Genomic DNA, 27,887 nt, shown 5'->3' with positions numbered 1-27,887 from the left:
TTCTTATTACTAGAGCTGGACCGGTATATTGGCTTGGCCAATATTACTGGCCAATTTTAGCTTATCACAGATCAAATTAATCAGCCTATTTATTAGCCAGTAAGTAACAATAAATGACAGTCGATAAATGCTTAAGACATGTTTGAGTTCATTCAGAAACATTGTTGCCTTTGCATAAGTTGTCAGCCACAGAGCAGAGATTTTTCAGTTGTTACGTCCCATTTAGTGTATATCTTGATCACATTTCTTAAATAACCAAATAATCTTTATTAAAGTTTACAAATCCCCTAATGTAAATGTGGACATTTAAAATATAAATTGCACTAAAACTTCATTATTATCCATTGTTTATAAAACATTTGGAGACGAGCAGTAATTGATTCTCTACAAGCCACCAGCAACAGCAAGTCCATTACACTTTAACTTTACAACTATAACTTTTATCCGTAGCTATAAGTTTTCAGATATAAATAAATAAATATCAATAAATATTTCCTTATATTGCTATAGTGGTGCATGCGCACCTTTGAAGTATATGGCGCCAAACTTTTAATCCTCGTGCGCCCGTCCCTTCAGTCAGAACTCAGGGAAAAGTAGGGAACGGAGTCAGCTGGACGGTTCAGGAAAACACCCCCCTGCCAGGATAGACATGAGCCAATTGACAGGTTAGATGCCGTAAATGAAAGTTGAACTCCATGTCGATATAGAGGATAATTTACACCGATTTAAAAATACTTCACGTTAAAAGAAATCTTGTAGACACCTGCATAAATGGTAGCGTCTATCTAACAGCTCTGTAACATTACCTGCTAAAGAAAACTTATAATAAAGCGGTGATAATAATAATGCAGAATATGCAGCCAAGTGATAAGTAATCACCATAATATTACCGTTAATTAAGTGGCATCCTATTGTCATTTAATTTTTGAAAGCCTCCGATGTTAACTAAACGAAAACCGTCAACGTTTCTAGCTAAAAAAAACTAGGCTAGCGTTGGCTGCATCGCATTTCCGTTTTGCTAACGTTGGCACTGGTGTTGAATTTGTACCTGTGGTCGGCTGTGTCGGCTGTGTCGGCTGTACCAGCTCACTCTGAGCCAAGACCAAACCGGAATTGTACAGAAAGCTTGGTAAGTTAACTTCAACCCGCCAAACTTTTGACCATGTGGCTAATAAGTCCAACCTGGAGATAAATTACATAAGTCTTGGAGTGACACCTTTAGCTGGTTAGTTAGAACATGATGGGTAAGACACCAAGTTTTCACTCATCTGACATTTCTTTCTGTTTCCATAACAGGATTCAACGTTGAGGACATGGTTAATGTCACACCACTGAAAGGAGGTAAACTAGTCAAAGTTGCAGAGCATAAAAATGCGACGAATCTTTAAAACGTTTTAAGTCAGGCTGATGTATTTTCATGGCCTCCTCCGTCAGGTGAAGAAACACAGGAGCCCAAAGTTGAAGAGCTGATAGCCAAACTAAGAAGGCTCCAACAAGGTAGTGTTTGACCGACTTGGAGTCTTCACGTTTTAAATTGCTAGTAAATACTGATATTTCGAATTGCCATGTGCACATTGGTATTACTTTAGATAGAAGTTGTTGTAGGTCCTGCTCGGCATCAAAGTGAGCAGGACCTACAAGGTAGCAGGATATATATATATATATATATATATATATATATATATAGTTATATATAGTTATATATATAGTTATATATATAGTTATATATATATATATATATATATATATATATATATATATATATATATATATATATATATATATATATATAGTTATATAGATATATATATGTTGTTTTTAAAAAAATAAAAATAAAACAATGGCAGAAGGCTTAACATACAGCAAGGGTTAAGTGCTTTTTCATCCCCAATATTTTGCAACAGTTTTACTGTTTAATTTGGAAAGTCGTGAATCTTGGATTTCATTTAGAACACTGCTCTTTATAGGTACATTACAATTAAACATATCTCTTTCTAATATTCTTTGAAAACCCTGTTCACTTGAATCTATATTGCTATCGTATGCCAAAGGGTACAAGTGAAGCCAGATAATTAGCTGTCTCGTTCTTCCGTCTTCGTGTTGAATTGCGCTCTAGTCGCTCATTTGTGGCGTTGTGGTTTGGCGCTTCGATATTTGGACAGCTGGTGCATTATTGAGTTATAGTATTGAGATATCCTTCATCTGATCATTATGAATTTTATAGTTATAATCAGATATCACAATATTCTGTACTTAAGCCAGCGTGAATCTCAAATGGTAACTCAGACAGATCGGGATGTGAGATATTTATCTTGACACTTTGGTTAGTCTTTCTGAAGCCACACTTCCACTTCCGCTGGTAAGTCGCGTGGACTTTAGCTTTAATTGCATCAAAAACAGTTTAAAAAAACGACCATGCGAATCACGTGTCGGATGTCCTATGGACGTAAACTGCTCGTGTAATGTTAAAACACTTCAACAAAGAGGTCTTAGTTTGATTGAAATCTTTGGTCATGTGCACCAATGAGAAGGCTGGTAGTGCTGACGGTATGCTAATGAACACGCAATTTCTTTTAGGTTTAACAGAAAGAATAGCATATAGAACCAAAACCTTTCTAAACTTACCTAGTAAGGATCCGATTTTAAGCAAGAATACATTTAACTACACAACTAGTGTAACAAATAAAAGGTCAGCGCTACTACGGTAAGTTAAAACCGTGAGTGAGACAGCTGTACCCACAGATCATAACAGGTCAATTGGCAAAAGTACGCCATCTTCAGTAAGGTACATCCTTACCTGTTACTCCTACCATGGAGTATCAGAACATGATGAATGGAGAATCATGAGATATGATTAATATCTCCATCTTGTAGGGAACAGCAACACCCTACAAGACCCATTCTGATCTTTGCTGTCAATGAGAATGAGTTCATATAAGCTCTGGCAAGTGAAACACATTGGGAAAACTCACTGCTCTTACAGTCCAAAGGTTTGGGTAATATATCAACCATTGGCAAACTATGTCGTGTTTCACAGAATATTAAATGACTCCTGAGACATAGCTTTAAAACAATCACAAAAAAAACCCTCTCAAAACAGTTGTCATGTTTAAGTTACACTGTGTTTCATTCAAGGTAAAAGAGCCCTGGAAGAGGAAATTGAGGAGCTCAAATCTGTCAGTGACTCTTTGCAGAAAGAGCTGGTAACCTGTAAGACACAAAATCATCAATAATTAGTCATTTTCTTTAATCAACATACAGTACACTTATTGTACCAACTGCATGTACCTATTGCTGAGATGTTGTCAAACACCAACTAAAAGTAGACAGTAACTTTAGGTAACCATTTATGGCATGTCTTATGTACCATTTATGTTATTTTTGTTGTTTATTGTATATTATTATTATTAGGCATTTTGTTGTTTTTACAGTACAAACTGAGGCTTACCAACTGAGGGGAATCTCTAAAGAAAAAGAAGGTACTTTCTGGTTTCAAACAATTGCTCATTTATAGTTAATTCTTGGTCAACTGTGTCTGGAAACAACTTGGTCAACTTTTGTAAATAGACAGACAATAATTACAAATAACCAGAGGAGCACATTTATTACTGATGTTTTCCACAGAGTTGTGCAGGAAGCTGCAGTTCCAGTGTGAGGAGTCCGAGCAGGACTCTGCCAGGTGAGCTCCACACTATTCAGATAAATATGATTATTATTAATATGATTATTATTATTATTGCTGTGAGAAGTGTGGTTCAGTGTTTTGCCGAAGTCTGAACATGACCCATCAACATTTTTTTTTTCCATGTTGTGAGACCTCAATTTTGTGTTTATGATATGTAACACTAGAGGGCAGTAACTTATGGCAGCGTTCCAGATATATATATTATATTTATATTTATATTTATATTTATATTTATATTTATATAATAAAAAATATATATATATTTTTTTTTTGTCATGTGTCAAAATTTACCTTTATTCTCAGATATATTATATTTAAATATTATGGCATATTGAATTATTCTTATTTTTCAGTTTTAAGCTTTATTTTTTGTTTTTATTGTTTACTCTAATTGTTATATTTGATCTAATCCCCATATCCAAGCATCTAACTTGCAAGCACATTCTTCTATTGTATGTAGTGCAGACTTTATTTAAGTAATGTGTAATTGATATTAATATACACAGCATCCTTGAGCAGTACATGGCTCCAGTCTATTATTTAATTTTGTGTATTGTTACAGGATCATCTGGTGATGATATATTGTATTCAGAATTACACACAGCAGATTTACATTGTTACAGATTTTTTCCTAAAAGCACATTACCTGGAGATGAACTCAGATGATAGTCTACTGTATCTGGGATCAAATGTTATAATATGAGGAATCAAAGTTGTGCAGTGATGATCATATTTAATAAATCAACAAGTTTTCAAACCCTCTGCTAAGTCTCGGGGACACACCATAAGGCTAGGTGAATTAATGGTACGAGAGAAATAACTATTTTTTAAATTATTTATATATTGGATTGGGTGATGAATTTTGTGTGTTTTGCAGGCAGTTCAAGCACAACAAGAAAAGTGAGGAACTGCTGGAACAGTATAGATGTGAAATCCAGGAATTCAAGCTTAAACACCGGAAGCAGCGGTGCCTATTAATAGTGCAATGATTTATTGTATTTTTTTAAAAATCACCTCATCTGACAACCTTGACAATATCATATTTACAGCCTTTTTTTCTGCAGGTTGAAGTTTGAAAACCAACTTCATCAGCTGATAGAGCAGCATAAGAATCTGCACTCCATCTTTGTAAGTTTGTTTATTTAATATTAAAATAAGTGGTGCTTTTTTTCGTAATTACATATTTTCCACAGATATCTAAAATAGAATGGTGAAATTGTGACTTGTTGGTAGTAGTGTTAATAACTGTTGTCCTTCAAATTTTTATTTAGGCTCCAGAAAGGCTCCCAGATGAATTAGAGAGTGTAGAGAATACAAAAAGTCAACTGATATCAGCAGGTAAGTACCCACTCAAAATGCATGCACATTCTTGTGTAAGCACGCATGCAGTCTAACATTTCCTTTTGTACATGCATGAATATAGTGTTTTTCATTTCCCTTTGATTTGGCCTTGTTCCGTGATTCTTGTAGAACAGCTGAAGTTGGCTCAGCTGCACCGCCTCAGTGAGGAGCTAGAAGATGTGAGGAAACAGAAGCAGTTGGGAGCAACAACTGCAGAGACTCAGGATCAGTAAAACTACACGTGCAGTGGTTGTTGTTGAGAGTCAGAGGTAATGGGCCCGTGTTTTACTCCCAGCCAGAGGCACTTAAATTTCCCAAATGTCAGCTTCTGGGTTTCATCGGCCTAAAGGTTAGAGAATCCTGTCAAACCTGTACAGCAAAAAACTAAACGTCAGTTGACTTCAAAAGGAAAAAGTTTTGAATTTTTGTCACAACTTGTTGATTATTCCAGTGACATCTAACTAAAATGTTTGCCTACCAAACTCTACTTATTCCTGTGTCCTAGGATATTTTTCTCTGAGTAGTTATTGCTTTTATATTAACTGTTCTGCGAAGCATAGGCTTGTTTTTGTGATCCAGTTTATTGCTGTAATATATGCAAATTAGATGTATTTAAGAAATGTGAAATATTTTACATTCTATGACTGGTGAATGGTGTTTTTGATAGGCAGATGTTAGAAGTAGTATCCTGTATGGTACTATGTTCATTTTACTTTAATATCGTATAGATATAATATAAAGGTGTTCATATATTTAAAAATATATAGTTTTTAATGCTGTCACACTGCTATCAAAGGGGTCTTATTTTATGAATCTTAAAGAACTTATAAATGAAAACAGTACAGCCATAATACACACACCTCCTTTATACATGTGTACACAGACACATTCAACTTCAGTTTTAAAAGATTTAATAAAACACTTTTTTTTGCAGTATTTCAAAAAAATTAAATACTATCTCAGGTTTAAAAAAAGTACACATTTACCCTGTACAACTGATTTTCCCCCTAATTAATTCCAATTACTTTTTACAGCCAAAACCACATACTTGCATTCAATAAAAATGGATATAAAGCTTGTTGATAGTACATTGAGGGTGATGATAATAAAATTTGTTACTTATAATAACAAATTGGATATAATAATCCATTCTTTATATGAATATGTACAATATAATCCTGCATATAAAAGAGTTACCCCTGAAGTGTTCATAAAACAATAAATCCTTCAATCTTTCAATGTACTGTACGAAAACACATTAAAAATTGAATGGTTTGATACTCAGTCGAGCTGTCAAGCAGCCTGTCAACTGTACCCTCATAACTAATTATTTGGTTTAATGGTGTTAACAGAACAACAAAGGAGTTAGAAGTCCTGTGCAGGGCGTAGTTCTCAGAAGGGAAATACCTTATGTAAGGAGGCATGGCCCTGCTCCCGTACGCAAAATGTACCTATCTTTTTACTCTTCCTTTCCTTAAGAGATAATGACTAATTCAAAAATCCAAAAAGGAATGACAAACGGGGGCACATCTTTATTTACATTGTGTAAGACAAAGACTAGTACATACACATTTCTTAACTCCAATCCTCTGACAATGCAAGCTTTTAGGCCTCTGCTCTGAATGGTTACTTGACATTTTCAACCCTGAGAAATGGTCCCACGCCTTAATAGAAAGGTACGTAATGCTTTCTTGACAAGGCAAAGTTCACTAGAGGCGATCAAAACTCTACTGCTGCTCCCTCAGCAACAGAATTACACATTAGAAAACACGTTATCTAATTTTCTGATTCTGATTTTGTCTTACTCTCCCTGTAATTTCAAAGAATTTCCCTTAAATTTTCAGCCAATCCTCATTCTATTTATCTTCATATCCTCATCTTTGCTTTCTGGGCTGGGGTAATGATAGTCCCTGTAGCTTTGGTAATGCCCCCGGTGGGCCATTGGCACATGGTGAATCCACAAGGACACCTTCTCCAATTCAGTTTCAAACAAGTCACAGTTACACCCTCACTTGCAGAAACACACAACACTGGTACTATACATCTGCAGCCATTTACTGCCATGTATCTATTTTTTCCCCCAGGTGAAATATGTAATAGCTTTGTCTTATCCTCTAACTCCCTCAGTCACGTTGATACAAGCTCAGTTATGGGTAACCTGCCCTACCTTTTTCTGGTTGGTGAAACATCAGCCCATGCAGCCAGTATACGTGTAAGTAGAGTCACTCACTTTCTCTCACCATGTAAGGTAAAAGTAGTACCAGGTCTTGGCAAATGGGCACTTTCCAAACTCAATGACTTAAGTTTGTTTCCAGCATTTATATCTATAATATGTTCAAGTTTTATTACTTAGTGTGAAAATCCAGGAAAGGCTGCAGTGGTGAACCACAGAGGTACTTGACTAGCTTCGCTGGCACCAATGGACAAAGGGTCTTTTTGATCATCTCGCATAAATAGTTTCCATTTAAAAGGTCGCTTTTCCACCTTTCGTTATCCCAGGCTATTCCCCATCTGTTAAGAGAACAAAAGGAATAGCAGTCAATGCAACAAAGTATGAACTCCCACCCATTTTAGTCTGTCCTTTCCCTCCTCCTTTGTACTGACATTATTCTTAGGCTTCAGGGAACAGTCCTAAGTACATTATTTTGCTTATCTTAGTGACACTTTAACCAATATACAAGCAAAGGTAAAACCAAATTAAGTTCTATTTATAATGATATAAAAATTTCAACAATTATATACTGTAGTTGTATACTTCTCATGTATATATAAAGCAATGAACAATAGCTGCTCCACCAACATTTATTTTCACAGCTTAAAAGCAGACACTTGTTAATTTAGACAAAACAGTATTTGGTCTTTGTATTTTGAACATCTGGCTTTTTTGTTATATGTCTTAATCTAAACCCGTGATCTGACTAATACATGTACTACTTTTCATAACTCTTAACAATGCATTTGTTCTATTTCTTTCTATGCTATCTTTCTACGCTGCAAACATCACCCTTGCTGTGATAGCAACCTACCTCAAAGCGACTGTAGACCTTCTTCTCCTTCCTCAGGCTCTCTATCCTCTTCAGTAATCCTTCCCGCTCCTGGATGTTGCCTTGTGGTCGCAGAAATCGATTCCGTTTTATGGAGTTCTGGCTCTCCAGGCCCATTTCCCCGGAGTCACTATCTCTGTCTCCTCCTGTTTCCTCTCGCTCTAGTCGGTTTTTCTGGCTGTTGGCCGAGATCTGCTCCAGAATGACTTTGGTGTCATCTCGTAGGTTGCTACTGAACAAAACAGAGCTGCCCGAGGCCTGGTATCGAGACGGGCCTGATGTCCCACTTGATGTCTTGTGATTGGCTGTAGTTTGGTCGGTAGTGGTAGATCCTGTAACGATAGCTGATGAACTCTGCTTTTTGCTTGAATCTTCAGTGATCTCTTTTACCATGCTAATGCCCCTATCATCTCCTGAAGATTTCTTTTCTTTATCCTTGGTTCCAAGGAATCCCTTTATCCTCTGAGTCTGCTTCTTTAAGAAGTCGAGTGTCTTACCCTCACCCTTTCCTTCACCAAGTGTGTTGATGGATGTATTAGATCCCATAATTTTCTGGAGTCCTTCTTTAGAGTCATCATGTGGCAGAGTTGAAGAACTTTGAGAGCGGCTCTTTTTCAGTTCACTCTTCTCTGCATCTGTAGCATCTGTGGTCAGAATCTCCTCACCACAGGAGATACGACGAGGATTCAATCCTCTGAGCTTCAGCTGATCCCTCTTGAAGAGCTTAGGTGAAGGAAGAGGCTTTAGAGACTTGAACAGATCCTTCTTTTGACCCTCTGAGGCATTCTCCTCTTTATGAGGTTGAGATGCCTCTGAAGGCTTCAGGTAGTTTGCAGAAGGCTTGGTATAGATTATGGGTGGTTTTGAGGAACTAACTGAGGGTCTGCGAGTGAGCTCTGCCAGTTTTGTGGAGATGTCTGGCTTCTTTGGTTCAGGTTCGACTGAACCAACAGAGACAGTTGGGATCTTTGGAGTCATTGTAGTGTTGAGAGAAGGTTTATCAGAAGTGTTTGGCTTTTTTTCAGCAGGTTCTTGGGCTTTTAGTGATGACTCTGTCTCATTTCTTGAGGCTTTTTTCCTAGCAGCCTGGTCTTTGAAATACTGCAGTCGACTGGCTGGGTCATTCATGTTCAGAGATGATGATGTTGTGACTTCAGAATTTTCAACAGTTGTTGTCTTTGACTCCACATAAGTTTTCTGAGGTTCCTCTTTTGCTTTAATCTCATCTTTAAATCGTATCTCCTTTTCCTGTGGCTGATGCTCTTTCTCCATCTCTTTTTCTTCTTTCTCTTTCTCCTTTTCCTTCTCTTTCTCCTCATCTTTTTCCTCAGCCTTCTTTCTCCACTCAAATGGCTCACGAGACAATGACCTCCTCTTTTCTAGGATCCGGGCAACAATCGAGGAACTGCGCACTGTGTCTAACTCCTCATCTTCCTCTGTTGCTGGTTTTAATCCCAGGCTACCACTGTGTATCTCTGTCTTGGAAGATGAGAATATAAGCGAGGAACGGAGACGAGAGCTACGTTGAAGGAGCGGGTTAATACGTGAGCGGAATGATTCATGTTTGGACAGGAAGAGATCTGGAGCCTCTTTTACCTCCACATCCATGCCCACATCCTTTGCTGCACCCCTCTCTGGCTCTCTCTCCCTTTCCTTCATCACCTCCCTGTCTTTTTTATCTAGTACAGATGGCTTCAAATCACTTGCTGAGGAAAGCAGATCCTTGGTTGTTGTTGGGGCAGAGTCTTTATTGCATCTCTCAGGTAATCTGGGCTTTCCAAAGCGTGGTCTCAGGATATCTGGTCTGGGCTTTGGGGGAACATTAGGTGGCTCCTTTATTCCAAAGTGAAAAGCTGACGTTTCAGCAGCAGTAGGCTGCTGAGATGGTGGAGGCTCTTCAAATGCATCAGGCCCCATAGGCTGAGTCAGACCTTCTTCTCCACTGTCCTCATATGTGCTAAGATAGGAGTGGATTCTCCAACTCCTCAGCCCTTGCCTAACACTTGCATCTTGATCATTCTCTTGATCGAACTGTTTGAGAAACTGTTTCTTATCTGGAGGGTGGGGCTGTGTGGGTGAGGTCTGGCAGGCATATGCCTGACCTATGGTTGGCCTCTTATGGCAGGAACCACCTTCATATCTCCCAGCTAATGGAGGTGCCTGGTGCCCCTCAGGTCCTATCAAGTCCTCAGATGAAAAGTAGTCTCGGCCATAGTTTCCAGGAGGAGGCTCCAGATCTGAGCGAAAACTTGAGCCTGAAAACTGGTCAAAGGAGAGGTGTTGAGGATTACTTCGAAGTCTATTGTAGTGTCCATGGCCAGAACCCGGGCCAGGTCCTTCACTGTAGTACTGGCTACTCTGCGTTTGCTCCCTGTAAAGAATATACAGTGGTTCTTATTAGATTATAAATTCATAGTTATGTGTAAAGACTTGTGCTCACATAAGATGGTGATACATGTGATGACTTTGAATAATTCAGATTCCAAACAGTTTAAATATTAAAGGGTTAATTACCTGTGGAAGTCTGTCTCTTCCAGATTATTCATGACTCTGTGCTTCATGTATTGCCTTGAAGATGTGTAGTTTTCCTGGGTTCCCTCTGCATAGCTGTGCCTCTTGAAGGCACTGGCACTGATCTCCATCTGCCTGGACACTATGGATCTTCCCGGCTCCAGGACGGCCTGCTGCAGACGAAACTGTTGCTGGGAATACTTCCCAATTGTTATTCCTGCCCCAGGTTCAATGGTGTGACGAAATGGGTCGTTCCTCCGGAAAGGAAGTGCAAGGTTACGATCAGAGTCTCCGTAGGGGAAGGCAGAGGAAAACTCAGACTGCCTGCGGTAACCTATGGGGTTACGCAAAGACTGGGTCCTCTTCAAACCAAACTGCATGCTTAAGTAACTGCTGGTGCTGCTGGTGTCAGAAAAAGCAAGTGCTCCATCTGATGGGTCAATACTTAGAGGCTCTGACTGAGCAAAGAGAATGCGAAACTCTTCATCAAACGTGGTAACCAGCTCCCCTAGGAAGAGGTGAGCGATGCAGCGATGGATCTTCTCATAGGACCACATGAAACTATAAGAAAATAAGTTGCATTTGCAGAATGAATAGAACGGAAGTCAGGGCAATAAAATAAACTCATAATTAACACAGTTAAATGACTGACCTATAGTTACCACTGAGTACAGCCCTGCAGTCAGCAAGTAGGAAACGATCTTTCACCTGTCCCTTGAACGATTTCCCCGTCCGGGAGTAATAGGTTATTCCTGCCACAGTCCTGACGCGCATCATCTGTAAAATCAAGATCATGTTATGGACACATTCAAGTCTTAGTGAAAATTATGTGTTATAAGTAAATAAAAATAACAATAAAGGCCACAGGATAGCCAAGTATTAGCCCAATCTTTTGAGGAAATTTAATGAAAAAGCAAACTCACAGGAATTAAGTCTAAGTTGACTTTGCAATTGATGACCATAGACACAAAGTGATGGGCCTCCTGCTCATCTAGTAGAATGTAAACAGGAACGTGGCGTGCTGCTGCATCCAAGAGGTCAGCAAAAATGTCAACATCTGTGAACATGTCCATCACCACAGCAATAACCTAGAGCAGAAGAGCAAACAAGAAAACTAGTCAATGTTGTTCAGTATAATATTGTCTTTAATAGTCTGGCTTTAAAATTATTTTGTAGCCTAGTGTCTGTTGGTTAACTGAATAGTTGATTTTAATATTGCAACACCTTAATATTTACATAATTTGAAGGAAATTTGGCAGTGGCTACTGTTCATTGTTTTTATCAGCGGAAGAAGATAGAACGTTATGCTCTTGAAAAGGACTGTACATAATACAATAAGTACAATAAGACACTTCAGATGGGACTGCATAAAGGTTTCGCCGTAAAGTGAAAATTAAGTAGGATTATTTTAACAATTTATTCAATGACATTATTTACACTACTCCACACTGCAGTGAAGCTTAAGTCTTTATCCCTTGATGAACTGCATTTAAAAAGCAAGCATATTTCAGCTTTTATAATTAATAAATAACACCTCTCAACTAAATAACTGAGATAAAACATGCATTTAACTACACCCAGTGTATCAGCAATACGATGTGAGTGAATCTACTGAATTTACATAAACAAACATGGTATAGTAAGATTAATAACTCCTGTCTCTTAAAACGTGTCTGTCCTCCGTGTGCATGTTGAAATGCTTAACTTTATGCATGAAAGAGACACACTCGTAAATGTTGTCACAAGTAAAAGTCAGATATGCTCTTCAAACACACAGACAGAAACGGAGGACAGGCAGTGACATAACCCAGCACACCAACAGGTTTGACTGCTCTTGACATTTGGCATCTGCACTGTGTGTTAATTTCATTTTTCCTTTTGGCCAAAGGCCTGCCAGTTTGAAATTCATTTGAAAGGGAGTGGCTGGCAGCGGCAGGGAGGTTAGATTAAACTAACAATGAGAAAGCATAACCCACACATGCACTAGTCAGTGGCAGCCTTTTATCTCAACTCTTTTTTTTTCTATTTTTGAAGAGATAACACTTGATTTGTACAGTACATACTGTTAAGACAGAGAAAGAGGATACTCATAAGTAAACTGGATATGTTTAACCCAAGTTTAAAACATCTGTTTCCTATCCCTCCCTTTTACTCACTTGACGTGCATTCTTAATGAGTCTCCTGGCCTGCTCCTTGATGCTCGGCATGTCTGGGTCGGAGGGGTTGACCAGAGTGGTGACCTCTGTGGGCCCAATAAAGCTGTGCTGTAGCAGCGGCCATCCCAGGTCCAGCCCCGGGGCAGCAACGTCAGACTGCACCGGCCAGTAGGTGTCAGAGGAGCCATCAGCCTCATGACCTCCCTCATGGTATGTCAACTCTGGCATGCTGGAGGTATGACTGGGCGCATGGATTGTGGACTTGATAAGTTCAATTTCTGGCTGTGCCAGGAAACTAACCACATCTGTGGTCTGGAGGAACTCATAGTAGCCCTAGTGTGACAGGAGACATCCAAATTCATTACATCATAAAACGCATGTATACGTCTTTTAAAAGTATTTTACGCCACAAAAACACCCAAGTAGAAAACTGCAGTGATACCTGTATGTCGTTTTCTATCAGAGCATCAATAGCTAGACGGTACTCCTCACGGTAGTGTGGGGGCAGGTAGTTTGGGTCAAGGGGGTTATCACCAATCGATGAACTCTGAGATCGGTGCGCCATAGTTGGAGAGGGCAGTGGGGTCAAAGGTCAGGATTCAGGGGTAAGGAGAGGTGAGGGAGGAGAAATTTGAACCTGTGCAGAAAAGTCAGGAAGAAGGAAAAAGTCAATACACAGAGAAATGAACCCTTCTGGACATCTGTACGGCCTGTTTTAATGTTTTAGAGAAATCACTTACTATATTATTCTCGGAATGTCAGAGTTAAAAGAATATCTTCCAAGTACACAAAATAACAATGTTTTCATGTGTTTAATACACATTGCTTTCATAGTTGCACTTACTGTGGATAACACTACGCCTCCATCCATGATATACAATACCTATATTTCAACTAAATATTCCTCGGGACGGTGAGAGGAAGACGGCTTTGTGTCGGGACAGAACCCATACAGTCAGTTTAATGAGCACACCTTTCGTATTAGACTTCTACCGGCAGACAGTACCACAGGTTTATACTCCAGCGGATGTTAACAGTGGTGACAGATCTCAACAGAAATGTTTTCCGTCAGAGCAATACAAATAGATCATTTCCAACTTAATAAGACAAAATATCTGACCTTTTTTCATTACTGATTTTACAATGCATCATCTGTGGCGTCTCACCCTATTTTCTGTCTCACTTAGTTTACTCTAGACTATTTTCTAAAGTTAGAATATGATTAAAAGTTAACTTGACTTAGTTCTCATTTATTTTTCACAAAACCACTTAATTGCCTGTTTGATGTAACAGAGCTTTATTCAGCAATTAAATATCCTGCTTGTGAGTGCACCAGCGATTAACTGAAATTCAATCTGGCTCGTGAGAAAACTACATAAAGGTAAGAATGAAGAAAAACAACAGGATACGGAACACACAATGGGAGGAAGAGAAAGAAGAAAGTCAAGTCAGAGAAAAGGGATGTTTAAGGGAGAGGTGTATAGACAGGTTCTTTCATATCTCTGCACAGTAAACACGTGCTGATTTGTCATGCCCCAAGTTTCTACTCAGACCTCATCCTAAAAAATCTGCGTCAGTCATGGCAAGCAAATTGATTTGGGAGAGCATGGTGAGCATGCTATTAGTTTTGTCATGACTTGAACTGACTTCATTTTAGGTAGTGAAGGAAATTTTGTTACGTGAAAGAGAAAGGGAGAGTGGAGACGTTTAGGATTCACTTAGCAGCTCAACAGACCTACAGGGCTGAGGGCCGACTTCTCCAATGCTGTATATATTATTTCATGTAAGAGTGAATTAACTCAAGATACTTCATCAACAGTGTCTACTCTTAACCAAAAAAGTGGCACAAAGCAAGAGTCAGAAAACACGACTGAAAGAAGGATGGCAGGTGGAAGGCAAAGACAACTATCCTGCACAAGCAGAAGATTTATGATAACAAAACACAACAAGAAGGGGCATTGTAATAATTATGGCTGCCATTAATTTTTTTTACTTATGCTACACATTATATTCATGATTAATCAATCATGTCAAAAAATTGTCCGTCACAGTTTTCTAAAGCCCTTACTAAAGTTTTTTTGTTTTTTGTTTTGTTGAAAATCCCTTAACCAACGTCGTTTCAGCTCTAATAGCGACAGCTGGTTCAAGCCACTGTGTTAAGTGTATGTTTGACCATCATTATTTAGCATTTTTTAAAATTACTGAGTTGTTTCCAAAAGAGAAAGTACATCATCACTGCCACTTCTAATATTTTGTTTGGCACTAGATAAAGGAAGAAAGAAAGATTTAAATATGTGACAACCCACATCACAGTTATGTGTTATGCACCATCAACTGAGTCAACCAGGACACCCACACATTGATATTTAATGTGGTCCTGAGTTAACAAGATCTGGGTTAACAACTAAACTGGACGTATTCAAAGTAAGCTGGTTAAGCACTTGGTAAATCTTGGGGAATATACTTTGGTTTCCTCTGTACATTACAACATTTAGTCAAAACAGGATGTGTTTTTGACTGTGGATACATCACCATGGAAATGCACAGTCTTAGGAACTGTGGTCGACTGACAGTCTGAGTACATGATCAGGGTGTGTGTGCGTAACTGGGGTCTGATTGGGGAGGGTAAGTGTTTTGTAAGGTGTACCTACTTCAAAAGTGTGTGTGCTGTGTTTTCTGTAAACTTCCATGTACACTTTTGTGATCGTTGTTGATAACAAAGGGCCCAGGTCCTAACCCGCACTAAATGGGAGAACCGGGTTTAGTAAGAGGCCGGGTGAGTCACTGAGTAGCCTGGTCCAGCCTGAGGATATCTTCCACCACGCTGCTCGGTGGTGATTCATCCGCTGGCAAAATGGCTGACATCCTGTTTCCTTACTTACTTCTAGCCATAGGAATTGGGCCTTTGTGGTATGCTGTTCGCCTTCCACAGTTCTGTGGAAGGCAGGGAGGTTTGCTGGCACACATGCCGGTTGCATGGAATAATTTAACTCACGCCAAGTTTCTAATGTGGAAGAATCACGAGTGCTTTGACCAGTTTTGTTTAGTACTTTACTTTAAAGTAAACTAGCAGCCTGGGGCTTGATTTTGAATACAAGTGAATTTTGCTGAGGCAGCAGTGAAGTGCACACCTGAGGACTCGTGATAACAGTCATAAACCGAGAGATGTATGCCTGCCTGTGCTGGTCATAATGCATAAACCTCAACCGCAGCCAAAAAGCACTGCGAGTGCCTTTCAAATTATGAAGTAGTTAGTGGTGCTGTTACTGTCATTCAATTACAAAAAAAAACCTTAGGAGAAGACTGGGAACAGTGCAAATCAACCCTCAGGTGAGTATGAGCTAAGTGGCTGACCCAAGACCACAGGCAGTACTAAACAGAGCCCAAGGGTGTCTTAGTCACCCTCCTGACCTCTGGGTCTGTGCAGAACCAAGGTACAAAGGAATAGCACAATGACAGCCACCTCACCAGGCTTACTGGTAGGATATTCAAACAAATACTGCTGCTTTGTTGTTATAGAAACTGCAGGAAGCATCAAACTATAGAAAGTGACACGCGATGATGGAGGTGTTTCAGTCTCTCTGTTCCCCCCTTAGTTATAAAACTTTCTGTTACCCACACAAGGTAGAGCCTGCTCCAAATGCACCATAAACAAAGCCATTTTGAAACACTAAACCACCACAGGACAGGCAGGCAGCAACCAACCGCAGCTACTCCAGGCTGATAAACCCAATATTCAGATGTGCCCAATGTTTGCTCACTAAGTGTGTAAATGACTCATTCTCAGCATTCCTGCATGAACACTGACATGAGAGGAGGGAGAAAATAGGTGAGAGAAGAGCTGAGGGAGTGAAGACTTTTATGTCTCAACATGTGAGTAACAAGAATTAAGTCTACGGAGACACAAACTATCAAGCACAAACTCCAAAAAAAATATCTCCACTGTCTTTCTGTTTTCTCTCTGTCTCACACACACAAATACATGCCTCCGAACATGCCTCATCAAACAAACACTATGATTGATCCGGCATACCTCTTCAGTCGACCCACTTTGTGTGACAATTCTGTGTGAATGGATTGAGAAAATAAGACCAGAAAACAGGTTTGGAGGGAGGAGCCAGTAATCTCCTGATGCTCCTGTCAGGACCTTTCAGTGCCACTTTGGTCAGATCTACACACACAAACATGGATAAGAGCAAACAGAGCACAACTTGTCTCCCTGTATATCATCACACCTCAGCGCAACCATTGAATGCCGCACAAAAGACAGCTCAAGGTCAGGTGAAAGTATACTGCATGTGAGAACACAGACCAGCATGTATCCTCTCTGTTTTACACAGCAGCACTGCTAGAAAAACAGGTCCACCGACTTACTCACCATTTTTTCGGAATGCCTTAATGTCTGCGGTCATCTTGAATGGAAAACCCGATAATAAAAGCATAAAAATGTTTCTGTACAAACACACACACACTCACACACACACACACACACACACACACACACACACACACAAAAGCACAATATTGCTCATACAGGAATTAAAACACCTTTACAAACACATGCTGACACCCTGTAATAAATCCAATGCAATCAAACTTATGAATGGGATGCAGACTATGGCACTATGGCTAGTGTGGTGGGATGACATCTATAATAAGAAGCACACGCACAAGAAAAGCTGGCACTACAAACTTTCCCTCAAATTATAACCACATGTTTTTCTATTCCTGCGCAGTGACTCACTGAACGAAACGAGGCAGAGCCTGTGAATGTGAAGTTTAAATCATTTTGTTGATTGTTTGGGTCAAAGCTGCCAACAAAATTGATCTGTGTGTCTGCGATAAAGATATTATCAGAGCCTATAGGAGACCAATGTCTATCGGAAAGGACATGCGATAGGTGTCTTCCTTGCTCAGCAGACAAAGGTCTATGATTAGAAGGCAAGGAATGTGTATTATCTTAAATTAGAGGGATCTGAAGTTTGCCTAACAACAATGACATACATAGCATTGCACAACCAAGCCAATGCACATGCTTGTAAAAGTGTCCCTGCCTTTTCAAGCATTATTTAGTACCCATAGCTCCCTACAGTGCGTTACAGACAAAGCTCTACACAGTCTGAAACCATGTTTTCTCTCCAAGTTGCTTTTTTCTTTTCCTTCTCTTGAATGTCTTCAAAGAAATGGAAAGAGAGCAGCACAGTTTGTCGGAGCCAACCAATGCGGAGCCCTCTGTGTGCTTAGACTGTAATAACAATGCTGTTCAGGTTTTGCAATGCACAGCAGCTACCTGGGTGACTTAATCCTCTTTACACTTGAAGCAGCTGATGAGGAAAGTAACTTGCATTTCACTTTTTTATCCCACTCACATCAATGGAGTAATAAGTGGAGTAGAACAGACATCATTAGAATACGGTTAGAAGATGATTAAACAGGACACAATGCAGTAGAAGAGAATGGGACATAGTGAGGAACGTTGTTAGAATAAACCAGGACGGGACAGGATAGGCTGGATAGAATCAAATGGAACAGAATAAAGAAGGATAGGATTCAATAGCAAAGAACAGAATGTAATACAATCTCTGAACATTTCATTGTCCCAAGTTGCATTTCCTTAGTCCGTCTTTATTTCCACTTCATACCTCCAAACTTTGCTGCAGAACTTGTAACCTCTTCTCTTTTTTTTTTCTTTCTTTTTCTTTTTTGATTTTTTTCTTTTTGTTTGTTTTGTTTTTTTAAACCGACGGGTATCGCTTTCTCGGTTGAAATCCCCGGTGTACGTCTCTTTCCGTCCGCGCGTCACATTCCCCAGATCGGACAAGGACTCCACCCAAAACCCCCGGGGTTGCAGCCTCCACTGGCAGCCGGCGAAGACAACTCCTACTGCAGGTCCGGGCTGAGCGCTTCGCTCGGCGGTGCGTGAACCTCGGGAGCCGCCGCCAAGCTCGGATATTGCTCGGAGTAACGAGGGGGAACGAGGAAGAAGCGGGCCGACTCCTGTTGGGCAGGGCTTTCCCACCGGCGAGACTCCTCCCAAACCCGTTGATCACTGGGAACACAAGACCATTGGAAGTTCACTCCCAATGGCATATTTCAAATGTGCTGGCCTTTATGTCATGGCCAGTTCATTGGCATTTTATCTAATCTTTGCGACAGAGAGGGGGAAGTTTCACCATTCTTTTAACCAAAAGTCTTTCTCTTGGATTTGTCTGTTTGGGCGAACAGCCAGCCTTGTTCAAAAAAATCAGAGGTTATTTCGCCCTACTTGCACTGACTCTTTACACTATTCTGTTTTGTTTTTGCACTTTTGTGTCTTGTCTATGCACTGTTTTGCACTTGCTTTGTTTTGTCTTGGCAACGTACGTAATCTTTTTGCCGGTTATGTTGACTGTCGTGGTTGGACTTTTTTGGAGCGCCGTTGTCCCCTGAGAAACAAAATGTCATCCCTACCGTGTGACTGTAGGCTATAATCGATTGGTTGACAAGAAAGTCCTCTTGAGTCTTGACTCCCTGGAAGATTAGCTGTGTGTAGCACCAGTTTTAAGCTGCACTACGTAATTTATGGAAGAAGAAATAACATAATCTTCACAGTCAATAAAACACACTATTTCTCAATTCAGTACAATTTGAACTTTTGCTGCTACAGTTGTAATTGGTCTGGTATGACTGCTACCTTATTGTAGTTAATATAAGCTAATTTTAGCTAACTTTAGAAAGATATTGCCGTGTAATTGACATTACTGAGTCAGTTTGCTTATTTTATGACTTCTTGTACTTACTAATTTACTTTGTAAGGTTTTTCCCATATTTTACCATTTCCCATGAATGCCATTTGTGCCTACAGTGGCTCCTGTTCAGCAAAAGTTGCATATGCTCTCTTTAAAGCAAAAATGGTTTCCTTGGAGATCATGTTCCCTTCTGAAACATTGAGTCACCCAGTGTTTTTCTCCATGGCAAAACACTCGTGCTGAATCAGCAGGATCCAACAGTTCTCTTTTGTGCTGTATATGAATGCTTTGTGAAGCCAACCTCCCAGCTGCAGGGTGCATCGCTCGGTTCCTCCTCCCTGAATATGGGCTGGATTTGGGAAGCCCGGTTGCTAATGGCCATGCAGTCACAGTGCAGGTTAAGTAGATCCAGCATCACTGTTTATCTTGGATGTCCCCATGCATGTACATAAACCATTATTTGGTTATACTGGATTTAACACATTGTTCTCACACCTTTGGCCTAAAGATGAATGATTTTTTTAATATGTTAATTCAATTTCTGCTTGACTGAGTTAATTCCAACACTTATTCATTGTGTAATATGAAGAAAACAGCTTCAGTCAACCCTTTATCTATTTCACTTTCTTGTTGTCTTTCTTTATTTACTTTTAACTACTTCTCTTTTTCGTTTTCAGTCTCCCTTCTCTGTGTGTCACTCACTTGCACACAAATGTGCCAGCAATCATGACATGAACGTAAGGTGTAATACAGACACAAGTATAAAACAGTGTGTGAGCACTTTTTTTGAGCCGTCCTTTGTCCTAAAACATGTTTATCAGACAGAACCCACTTTGTTTGATGACCCTTTGATAGACAACACACACTCATGAGTGTGACTATGTGTTCAGTCCTGCTCCTAAGGGTGTGCCTCCTGTTTGAATGTCTGCCTGAGCACCCATTTCATACTAGGCTGTTAGACACTCACACACACTTTAGGAGCCATATTTCAAAGGTCTCTCTGTCCCTGTTTACTCTTGTTCTACTCATGCAAATGTGCAACTCTCAGTGTGGCGGAGATATGAAATGACGGTTGAGTGTTTGCATTACAGCTGCGTGAGTGTCACTAGTAGACTATGGCAGTGCAACAACAACAAAAAAACCCAACAATATTTTGTGTGTGAAAAGATATCCAATGAAAGAAGTATGAGCGCCAACAGAGAAAGTCTGCTAACACGAGCAAGCTCTGATAACAAACACCAGCAGGTATAAAGACGCTGAAACACTGGGTGCGGCCGCTCCGAGGAATGTGCTCAAGGCATCCTACCCCCCCTCTCTCTCCCTCTCTCACTCTCTCTCTCTCTCTCTCTCTCCCTCTCTCCCTCTCTCTCTGTCTTTCTGGCTCAGCCCTTCTCCCTCCATCCTCCTCCCTTTTCTGAGGCACCTAGCAGCCACTGAACAGGTATACAGGTCCAGGCAGACTCCAGGCAGCAGCTAAATGCTGGCCTGCACTTCAGCATACCTTGCTGAGGAGTCTGTCTTATCTCGGTCTATTTTAATTCAAATAAGCATTATTGACACGGCTGTTAGAGTTTAATGTTGGCCATGCGGATATATACATTTAGAGCACAAACGTCAGAGATATGTATAAAACATGAAGTGCATCAAAGTGTTTGGCCTCCAGAAGAGCCTCAATGCTCCATGTCAGATTCTCCAAGTCTCTGTAACTCTACTGGAGGAATGAACACCATTTTCCTAAAATATATTTCTTAATTTGGTTTTGATGATGGTGGTGTAGAGCGCTATCTAACACTGTGGTCCAGATTCTCCCATAAGTGTTCTATGGGGTTGAGTTCTGAAGACTGCAAAGGCCATAACATGTAATTTTCATTCTCCTCACACCATTCAGTGACCCCTCATGCACTGTATGGAAGCACTGTAGCGAGTCATATAATGAATCTGGTTCCGCAATGTATTAATCTGTATTAAAGAAAGAGTTTGACATTTTGGGAAGACTGGAAATGTCAAAACTGCTAGCTTGGCTCTGTGTGAAGGTAACAAAACCTAATCAACAGGTATATCTTGTTTGTTTAATTTGTACACAAAAACCGAGGGCCAGGAAACAGGCGCAAACATTTGGAAGTCACAGTAAAAAATAGTCCAGCACGTAGCCATCTGTAAAAAAAAAGTGGTTTTACACTTCAGTTTTTGCATAGATTAAATTAAAAAAGATATGCTGAGTTAATTAATGAGTTGTAGAGGTGCTGTTAGGTGGATTTTGTTAGTTTGAACTGAGATAGGCTGGCTGCTTCCCCCTGTTTCCAGTCTTTGTGCTATGCTAAGCTAAATGGCTGCTGGCTGTACCTTCAAATTTACAGTACAGATAAGAGAGTGGTATCAATCTTCACATCTAACTCTTGGCGAGAAAACAACTGTTTGTTTCCCTTAATGGCAAACTATTCCTCAACTGGAAACGTTACATCATTAAAATTATAAATGGGTAGAAAAGACACAACTGAATTTATATGGTACTGAAACCTGTGATAATAGAACATAATATTAGATGGACTTTAGAAAAAAGTTTGCAAAGGCGAAACTTCACTAAAACAGTTTCACCACAAACTGAACATTATTACTCTCATGAAGGTGGGATTACATTACATTAGTTTACACAAATTAGTTAAAGCAGGGTGATTCTGTAAAAAAATATATATAAAAAATGGAGAATGGCTAAGTGGATCAGGAAGCACCACCCGTTGGCAGGTTGCAGGCCAGTTGTTTTTAAGTTATATTTCAGACCATGCTGAAGGCACTTTTTATTTGTATTTTAACACTATTTCCTGGAGTGTTTCCTCCACTTAAGTTTACTTGTTGCATGTCCATAGCTTTTGCTCCTGGGCAGATTTAATCACTGTTTCCTTGGATCAATAGAAATTTGCATCAATGCTGAAGAAAGGTAAATACAAAGAGGTTAGTCTGCTCTTTTCTTGTCTCTCTCTTTCTATCTATCTCTGTCTGGACCCTGCATCTCTGTGGCCCTGTGAGCTTTCCCAGCATGCTTTTCTCACGCTGTAATGTCACACCTGAGTATAAGGTGACTCTCTGGAGCCCGGGGCTTTGAGGTCATCTTTACACCACTGTGCCGGGAGGAAAGGTGCACACACATGTCTAGTTTGACACTATACAGTAGTTGGATGGCTATGTATGTGTTACTCTGTATGTGTGTACACAGAGTCTCATGCCAATGAGGCGACACTACATTCTCATTACCACCCACCATATAATTATATTTCATTTCCCCTTAAGTTTCTTCAGTCTGTATTGTAGGCAGGTCCTTTTTTCCGTTGAACAAGATACTACAAAATAATTATCCTCACGAGCTGTAAACAAGCAAGAGAGTAAAACGTAATCCTTAAAGAGTAAAACAATAGTGTTGTAGGAAAATGTGTGTGTGTGTGTGTGTGTGTGTGTGTGTGTGTGTGTGTGTGTGTGTGTGTGTGTGTGTGTGTGTGTGTGTGTGTGTGTGTGTGTGTGTGTGTGTTTGTGTATGGAAAGATAGAGATAGACCTGATTACATAATTGCTGGTATGTTGTTACAAGAGATAACACTTAAATAACAACTATCATGTACTTCTAAATGAGATTTAGTCCTATGAGCCTGACAAACCTGCACGTGTGTGTTATCAAATGTCTGTGTGTGTGTGTGTGTGTGTGTGTGTGTGTGTGTGTGTGTGTGTGTGTGTGTGTGTGTTTGTGTGTCTGTGTTTGCGTGTTTGTGTGTCTGTGTGTGTGTGTGTGTGTGTCTTTCTGCTTTGACCAGAGCGGCACACCTTGTCAGGGCACTCTGAGAAGAATTACATTCAGTTTTTATTATTGGGTGGAGCATTATTATCAACTGTAAACAGCTCAGGTAGAAGGAAATTCCCCACAGCGGGTGCAGGGTTTTTCATTTACAGCATCGCTGCATACCTGTGACAGGTGCTGTCACCATAAAAGCTATTATTACCGTTCATGAAATGACGGCAATGATTATTCAGGAATCACTGTGTAATTTTACAGACAAGGTACAAGTCTGAGTAAACACGGGTCTGAGTACTAAACGAGCTTGAAACCATTATTGTTACTACTGTTACTACCAACAACGAATAATCACTGAAGCTTGAAACAGCAAACAACAAATATTTCAAGAGCACATAAACAAATGTGCAGACTTTAACAAAACTTTCCATTTAAAACAAATGATTCTTTTGAAAATATCTTTGTAAGAAATCCTCATTTCAGAATGACAGGTTGTCACACATTACAGGGGCCCTTGTAAAGGCATTGGTCTTTACCTTTGGACTGGAGCTTTAATTTAAACTTCAGAAGACAGGACAGCTGTGTTCGAGGACCCTCAGCGAGCACCCCTGGCTCTTGCGGGAAGTTCAATTATTATTAATAATGCGGTTGAGGTTGAAACCGTGTATGCTTCTTAGGTAATTAATGATGTGTTAAAACAGATTTAGGTGTGAAAAGCACTTTAAAGGTACAGAAACAGAGAAGAAAGCATGAATTAGAAAAGTGATACAGATACGTGTTTGCACCAAGAACTCTTGGGATTCAATTTTTCCATGAACGTCAAATGCGGGCTGAAAGAAAGAACTGTAGATGAACGGGCAGACAAGACTGATAGAGGCATGAAAGTGCGGTAGTGCACAGATGGATATCAGTCACTACACAGGACAGGCTAACTACTACCTGGTCAAGAAGAGTGTGTTTAAAAATTGTGGGCAGGATACATCTTATTCCTTCAAAATGAGCCCTGTTTGTAAACACCCAGTTGCCAGCACACCTAGCTAAAATGAATGCAGTATAATCCAACATAGCTGCCAAAAAAATCCTACCTTCATGGAATTCACAATGTTCAGTTTTGTTGTAGAGTTGAGAGCCACAGGTGGTTTATCATCATGACACTATTTTAACCCACATTTTACTCATAGCTTTTTTCTGACATGACAACATTGGTCATGTGGTCTAAAGAGATCAATTAAAGAGGACATTTTTTATTTGTGTGCGACTGGGCTCTGGCATTACTTCACCTATGGGGAATGTATGTACTTTTTATAAGTGAAAGCTCCTGCAACAACTGTGCAGTTGTGAACTTAATTGGCAAAACCAATGTCGTTCAGCAAGATGTGTCATTCTGATGAAACTCATCAGGTCATCAGCATGACCTCAACAGTTGGCAGTAGTTCTCTAGTTTCCAGTGCTGGGATATTAAAAGCCTATTTAGTCATTTTAATGGAAACCTGATCCAGTTGGCCTACTTAGAAAAGAAAAATTGGCAGTGGCTTCTTGGAAATCCCAAGTTTCCCTTAAAATACATGTTTCCACCGTGAACCAATCGATGCCACCCCCTGTGTTTAGCTCCACTGCAAAAGCTGTACGTTCCCTTCAGCGTTTGGTCTGTGTGAGAACGAGCAGCTGGCTTATACTGCCCCCTACTGAACTGAACTGGACTGGACTGGACTGGAGTGTGTTCTTGCCCGAAATTTTTTCCTCACTTGAATCACTCTTGCAAATTGTGTAGCTGTAAATGAAACGAAAAACTGCAGCAGTTTCCGTTTCATTTTCAGCGATCCTGTACATTTTACAATGTGTCATTCACATTGTACCACAGGGCATAGACATGCAGATGGGTTAAAAGCCCATCTCATTATCACACGGGCGTGAGGAAAACTGGAAATGTGGTGAAAGTGAGTAAATATGAACTGGGTCAAGGATTTTAATGTCTGTTAAGGCCTAAACATATGTAAACAAAGGAGCTGAAAAATAAGACGAGCTGGGTGGAAACAAATAGAAGAGTAAAATACTTTATTTTTCAACCTGGAAGTAAAGAGGAAAAGAAGAGCGTTTTCTCTTTCTTTAACCAATTGATCGGAGGTCAAAGGAAAAAGGAGAGAGATTCATATCTATTCTTACCGTTTTATTTATTGCTGTATCCAGTCATATGTTTGACTTGTCTGACTTTGTGTGTCGAGAGGTTCCATACATGACGCAGTGCCTGCTCGACCCGGCGCAGCCGACCACGCGCAACGCACAAACACAGTCGATGTCTGTGGCCTTACGTGCGCGGCAAACTCACTTGCAGGCTACCGCGACTCGCGATGTTGCAACGCACAGTGCGGTGACAGGATGGAAAGCGAAACTGGGATGGTAGGTTTCGTTTCCAGAGTATCTGCCGTTGGCATTTGATAAATAGAGGGGCTGCCTGCAGAGCAGCAGTCAGAAGTCAAAACATCCTGCTTCCCCGCGTTTCGGCTGGTCCACCTGAAACCCTTCAAGTATCTGGACTTCGAGCATCATGAGCAGATCTACAGGTAACGCATGATACTTGTTTTTTTTTTTCTCTCTCTCGTTGTGCGTTAATGTGCTTTTTAGTTTGGCGCAATACAACATTTGTTTTGGCCATTTTGACGCCACAGCTGCAAAGTTTCTAGCATTTATAATCGGCTACAGCTGTTTTTCTTTCTTTCTGTCTTTCTTTCTTTCTTTTTTTGATTTTCATGTTACGTTCATTTTGAATTTGTGATTCAAAGAGATGGAAGAAGGGTGTGGCAATAATTTCCAAAAGGCAGACCTGTCAAAAACACATTTTATATTATTTTTGAGCTTCCTTTCATTTCCTTCTACATGCAGAGAGTTTGGTCATTAACACCTGGAAGAGCAGCGTCTGTTATTTTTGTTCAGTGTTCAGTCACACAGAGACGCATACTTTATTTATTACCAAGCTACCAGCTTGACTTGCATATTTACATCTATGTTTGTTTGTTTCACGCTTGTTCAGACTGGGCTCCTTCCTTATGGCTGGAAACCTTTGATGAGTTGCTGTATGAGGACAATGAGCTAGACTATGGAGACCAGTGGACTCTCAACTTTAACTACAGTCAGACAGACACAGTCACCAAGGAGGAGAGGAAGAAAGGCTGGAAGGTCTACTGCCACTGTGCCTATGGAAAGTATGTATCTCTCTATTTTTTAAAAGTATCAGGATATATGACATTAAACTATATACAGTACTAGTTATTCAGTTTTTTTTTAAATAAAATTGTCATGCTGTAAAAAAGGCACAAACAGGTTTTCTGTTTTTCTAACAGCAGTAAGAATAGTGGCTAAATACACAGATTGTGTTGTTATGATTCATCAGTCCCCATCTACTATTTTTTGTGATTTCGTGCCAGGTCATATGATGAAATGAGTGTGTGATAGGCAGCAGGTTATGAGCAGTAATGAAACAATGCAACTCTGTGTGTAAACTGCACCCTGGTTAAAGAGGGCAACCGGGCAAGTTATCCTGCTTTACTGTGACTCAGAAGAGCACAGGATATAATTGAAGCAACAAAGTTATGGGAGGATTGACTGTTTTCAACTGAAATGGTAGTTTAAAAATTCAGAAACTTCATTTCAAAAACATTCATAGGTTGCGGGGACAGCTGTAGACCTGAGAAGGCCTCTGTGCATTTGCCTCTCATGAACTGTCTTCTCATTTCCCCCCAGTTTCCAGTGCACATCCTGCTCCAAGACCTGGCCATCAGCACGGGTGGTAGTGTTGTTCCGTTACCGGCTGCGGGGTGGCCGGGGGACAGTGATCATGCGGCCCTTTGGTCAGACCTGCCGCCGTTGCCGAGACGATGAGTTTGACCTGCCTGGGTTTTCCAAGAAAGAGGTGGAACATGCCTTGCAAAGGCTGCTAGCCAAAATCCGGAAGAACTGCTACGGGGAAGAGGACGATGACGATGATGGTGGCTCATCAGCCTGCTCTACCAAAGTGTGGACCAAACCCCATGAGAAGAGCCTGTGTGAGGCCTGCATTATGGGCATTTGCTGTCAGGATGATGACTAGAAGTGTGTGTGTGTGTGTGTGTGTGTGTGTGTGTGTGTGTGTGTGTGTGTGTGTGTGTGTGTGTGTGTGTGTGAGTGTGTGAGTGTGTGTGTGTGTGTGTGTGTGAGTGTGTGTGTGTGTGTGTGTGTGTGTGAGAGAGAGAGCGAGAGAGAATGGCTTGGTGTGTGTGATGGCTGTATAGACTGACTGACAGGTTGTGTGCTGGTTGGCTGAGATGAACATGTCCTTTATTGCTTGTATTTTAAACTTGTCTAATTATGTCATTATGTAGGTTAATGGTGTGTCATGACACTGATACACCATCAGGACCAATAATAAGATTGTTACAGAAAATATATCACTATGGGTTTTTTTTGTATTTTGTGACTATTAATAAAGTGTAAAGTCTCAACCATGTTTTGTTTTTGGGGTAATGATTATTTCAAGGTTTTGTGCATGAATATGGTGAACAAGTGGTGGAATTTAATTACTTTTTCTCAACTACTGTACTCATAACTTATTAATTCTATTTTATACTACTTTATACTTCTACTCCTCAACAGTTCACAGGCAAATGTTTTA

General features: G+C 40.1%; 3 protein-coding genes and 1 non-coding gene across 10 annotated transcripts; 3 read left to right on the top strand and 1 right to left on the bottom strand.

The window, feature by feature from the left end:
* The first annotated feature begins 567 nt into the window (after nt 1-567).
* On the top strand, nt 568-5,933 carry si:ch211-199g17.9 (uncharacterized protein LOC108180085 homolog). 7 transcript variants are annotated; one of them, XM_040121813.1, is made up of 10 exons: nt 568-665; nt 1,297-1,341; nt 1,435-1,497; nt 3,136-3,210; nt 3,432-3,479; nt 3,625-3,679; nt 4,563-4,652; nt 4,750-4,813; nt 4,957-5,023; nt 5,156-5,933. In XM_040121813.1, the coding sequence occupies exons 1-10, from the start codon at nt 650-652 to the stop codon at nt 5,257-5,259; spliced, it is 627 nt and encodes a 208-aa protein (XP_039977747.1). In that variant the 5' UTR covers nt 568-649; the 3' UTR covers nt 5,260-5,933. The 7 variants fall into 7 exon arrangements, with proteins under 7 accessions (XP_039977747.1, XP_039977746.1, XP_039977750.1 ...); XM_040121812.1 differs by having other exon boundaries at nt 4,735-4,813; XM_040121814.1 differs by lacking the exon at nt 568-665 and adding an exon at nt 679-1,129 and having other exon boundaries at nt 4,735-4,813.
* Nucleotides 2,775-2,907, top strand: LOC120786977. Its single transcript, XR_005706810.1, has one exon. It is a non-coding gene; the product is annotated as a U8 small nucleolar RNA (small nucleolar RNA).
* Nucleotides 5,934-6,321: 388 nt separating the features above from the next.
* fam83hb (family with sequence similarity 83 member Hb) lies at nt 6,322-18,701 on the bottom strand. The gene is made up of 8 exons (XM_040121811.1): nt 18,380-18,701; nt 13,180-13,374; nt 12,738-13,070; nt 11,505-11,669; nt 11,234-11,358; nt 10,585-11,142; nt 8,053-10,441; nt 6,322-7,537 (listed from the first exon to the last, which is right to left on the bottom strand). Exons 2-8 carry the CDS (start codon nt 13,300-13,302, stop codon nt 7,517-7,519), a joined length of 3,714 nt encoding a protein of 1,237 aa, XP_039977745.1. The 5' UTR covers nt 13,303-13,374; nt 18,380-18,701; the 3' UTR covers nt 6,322-7,516.
* Nucleotides 18,702-25,554: 6,853 nt separating this feature from the next.
* On the top strand, nt 25,555-27,391 carry LOC120786560 (receptor-transporting protein 3-like). The gene is made up of 3 exons (XM_040122045.1): nt 25,555-25,803; nt 26,271-26,442; nt 26,981-27,391. The coding sequence occupies exons 1-3, from the start codon at nt 25,788-25,790 to the stop codon at nt 27,324-27,326; spliced, it is 534 nt and encodes a 177-aa protein (XP_039977979.1). The 5' UTR covers nt 25,555-25,787; the 3' UTR covers nt 27,327-27,391.
* The last annotated feature ends 496 nt before the right edge of the window (nt 27,392-27,887 follow it).

This window comes from Xiphias gladius, chromosome 24 (genome assembly GCF_016859285.1).
Source record: "Xiphias gladius isolate SHS-SW01 ecotype Sanya breed wild chromosome 24, ASM1685928v1, whole genome shotgun sequence".
Taxonomy (NCBI): domain Eukaryota; kingdom Metazoa; phylum Chordata; class Actinopteri; order Istiophoriformes; family Xiphiidae; genus Xiphias; species Xiphias gladius.
Note: the sequence above shows the minus strand (reverse complement) of the source record. Positions and strands in the feature narration are given on the sequence as shown.

Bases quoted from the DNA above. Each gene is read 5' to 3' on its own strand.
- si:ch211-199g17.9 (XM_040121812.1), top strand. The intron at 1,498-3,135 runs GTAGTGTTTGAC...GTTTCATTCAAG, and splicing joins ACTAAGAAGGCTCCAACAAG to GTAAAAGAGCCCTGGAAGAG. The intron at 3,211-3,431 runs GTAAGACACAAA...TTGTTTTTACAG, and splicing joins GCAGAAAGAGCTGGTAACCT to TACAAACTGAGGCTTACCAA.
- fam83hb (XM_040121811.1), bottom strand. From the start codon at position 13,302: ATGGCGCACCGATCTCAGAGTTCATCGATTGGTGATAACCCCCTTGAC. The intron at 11,143-11,233 runs GTCAGTCATTTA...ATTTTCTTATAG, and splicing joins GTACTCAGTGGTAACTATAG to TTTCATGTGGTCCTATGAGA. The intron at 10,442-10,584 runs GTAATTAACCCT...TATTCTTTACAG, and splicing joins GAAGAGACAGACTTCCACAG to GGAGCAAACGCAGAGTAGCC.
- LOC120786560 (XM_040122045.1), top strand. The intron at 26,443-26,980 runs GTATGTATCTCT...ATTTCCCCCCAG, and splicing joins TGCCACTGTGCCTATGGAAA to TTTCCAGTGCACATCCTGCT.